General features: G+C 36.3%; 1 protein-coding gene across 1 annotated transcript; it reads right to left on the bottom strand.

The window, feature by feature from the left end:
• Positions 1 to 658: 658 nt before the first annotated feature.
• LOC104712163 (psbP-like protein 1, chloroplastic) lies at positions 659 to 2,562 on the bottom strand. The gene is made up of 7 exons (XM_019229792.2): positions 2,019 to 2,562; positions 1,778 to 1,858; positions 1,567 to 1,649; positions 1,355 to 1,477; positions 1,186 to 1,257; positions 991 to 1,087; positions 659 to 894 (listed from the first exon to the last, which is right to left on the bottom strand). The coding sequence occupies exons 1-7, from the start codon at positions 2,155 to 2,157 to the stop codon at positions 794 to 796; spliced, it is 696 nt and encodes a 231-aa protein (XP_019085337.1). The 5' UTR covers positions 2,158 to 2,562; the 3' UTR covers positions 659 to 793.
• Between the last annotated feature and the right edge of the window lie 213 nt (positions 2,563 to 2,775).

The following is a 2,775-nucleotide window of genomic DNA, read 5'->3' on the forward strand; positions in this document are numbered from 1 at the left end:
GAAAGGACCAAAGCTTGAAGAATAAAAATAGAATGGTCACTCAAGGGGACTTGCTTTGGCATAGCTAGAGAGAAAACATATTTTTTTCATGACGGGTCTAAAGGCTGCTTGATATGGATTTCAACATAGAAACGTCCGACTCTAGTTTTGCAAAGCTAAGTCATGATGAAAACACACTTACACAAACATGAGCATCTGTCTACAGGAACTGTGTAAGGCCCTTTCTTGCGCATCAATTACAAGTAGATTTCTGAATGGAAACAATTTTTTCTTGTCAGTGGCACTCTTATGTATTTGCATTGCAGCTGATATATCGCTCCCGGCCGAATACACGATATGCGTGGTCATTGGACTGAAAGAGATGATGTATATTATACCTTCATGTGGCTGCTCTAGAAATGACAGTGGGAAGAGTTACACAAGCTTCAAGCCAAGTGAGGATTTGGAGTGCAAACAGAGTGTGATTCAACTGAAGAGATAATATCATATACCATAGTTGGAAACAATGTGAAATATCAATACTCTGTTTCGTTTTCTGACTCTTAACATCACAATTTATAAGCCCTTTTTGGTTCAAATTGGCCAAACTATATATGTTGTGAAAATGAAGTTAGGTTAAAAAGCAGAGAGAGAGAGAGAGAGAGAAAGAGAGGGGTAATAGGCAAGTCAAGAGTATTGAATCTCACTTACAGGAAAAAAACAATATCGTTAAGAGAAGAAGAATGGACAAAAATACAAGAAATGGGCCTTTTCAAAACAAGAGATAACCAAACCAAACCAAACTTGATAATATTCAAACAGTGATCTTGAAGGAATCTACCACAGTGTGAAGCCTATCTTTCATCTTCTCCCACCTCCTCTCGTTTGCTCCCGTCGTCAATGTGTAGAATTTTCCTGCACAGCAGCACGCCAGTCACCAATGACTCTTTCGAAAATCGAACTAAAAAATAAAATCAGATATCATTGTAAAGTCATGGAGATGATAGGTACCATTAAACACAGTGATTACACCGAGGGCATGGCGGGTGTAGTTTCTAGCCTGAACAGTGAACTCAAACTGATAATAAGTCTTCCCATCAACATCATGCTGCATCAATTGAGACAAAACCACTCTCTATATAATTACACATAAGAGCATCAATACTCAATGTATTAGTTGAAAGGTTATATCTCAAAGGAGCAAACCTCTGATGCATCAACAAGGTTTGTTTTCTGATTTGGAGGGGCCAAAACTTTCTTTACCAGTGTTTCAGCGATCTGTGACCAGACACAAAATTCAAACATTTTGAGAGAATTTAAAACCAAAATAAGAAGAGAAGAATGTAACATTTCAATAGAACGTAACATACAGTACCTGCTTAGGAGGGCCAAACTCTTTAATAGTCTGTTTGCTAGTTGGGATCAAATTCACACTAACGCTTTCTAACGGCTCAATAACATCTTTGTATACCTTGTCTTGACCCTCAATCACAACTTCCTAGAACCAATATTCAAAACGAGGTGGTTATAATTTTGTAAATGGGTCGGCGCGGTAGGTAGTTTAACTAAAGAAGATCACAATGATACCTGCCACCCAAATGGATAGATAAAAGAATAAGCATCCTTATTGTCAGAGACAGCAAGGAATCCTTTTTTGCTTTCTGCAGCAACTGAGTCATATACATCAATCCTCTTAGGATAACACATTTCACAAATATATGCAAAAATAAAAAAGAAAATTAGTGTCAAAAGGCAAAATCTGGAAACTAAGATAGGATTAGAGAAAATCAAAACTTACATGATACTGGAGCTCTACTTAGCAATGAGATCCAAGGAGCAACAATACCAAACGTTACAACCAGACGTCTCTGACATTTACCTGAAAAAAAAAATTAAAAACACACAAACTTTGTAAATGGTAAAACAAAAAAAAATAAAGATTCATTTTTATAGTTGCCATCAGGGCAGCAGAATCTGGAGAGAAATTGTGATGAATTGAAACGAAACCCTAAAAAGTTTAATAAGAAATCGCAACAAACCTTGAAGATCAGAAGAGGAAGACGAAGAATGCTCAGCTTTTACAAGAAATGAAACTCCTTTCCTAGAGCAAGGAACACCACCAACAACCTTAGGGATGGAGATTGGAGAAGAAGAAGGTGTAAGCTTCAGAGAAGCCATTGGCGAAGAGATTAAAGTGTATATGTGGTCGATAGAGATTAGATCTTCTGTTGTCTCTTTATGGATGGATTCGGTTCTGTCTCAGTTTTTATCCACTTTGAAACTTCCTGACCTTTTAAAAAAATATGCCAGAGAGAACGTATATTTGCAAAAAAAAAAAAATATATATATATATAAAGATCCTTCGAAATAATAAATCTTTCCGGGATAACCCCGACACAACCAACGCTTCATATTACAACCCCGGCGTCGATGCCTACCAAAATTCCTGGGATCCGAGACCAGACCCGATACGAAAATTAATATCCGGAGTTCCCTTCCGGATCTTGGAACGTCGATTTTTCATGTTAGGATATCCGATATAGTAGGATGTTGTCCGAATTCACTTTTTTTTAGATTGATTATACTAGTATTTTAAACTGATGACAAAATAAAATAATATATAGTTTAAATAAGTCGTATTTTTAAGGATGGGTAGAAGAACTGTAGAAGACAAGGGTGGTGTTGAGCTAAGTGATCATCTTATTTGATTTGATCATCTTATTTGATTTGAGGAAAAAGAAAAAAAAATCTATATAATAATAACAATCTGAAAAAATACGACCAACAGTTGTGTCT

The sequence above is a fragment of the Camelina sativa genome, chromosome 9 (assembly GCF_030686135.1).
Source record: "Camelina sativa cultivar CO46 ecotype springtype chromosome 9, ASM3068613v1".
Classification (NCBI taxonomy): domain Eukaryota; kingdom Viridiplantae; phylum Streptophyta; class Magnoliopsida; order Brassicales; family Brassicaceae; genus Camelina; species Camelina sativa.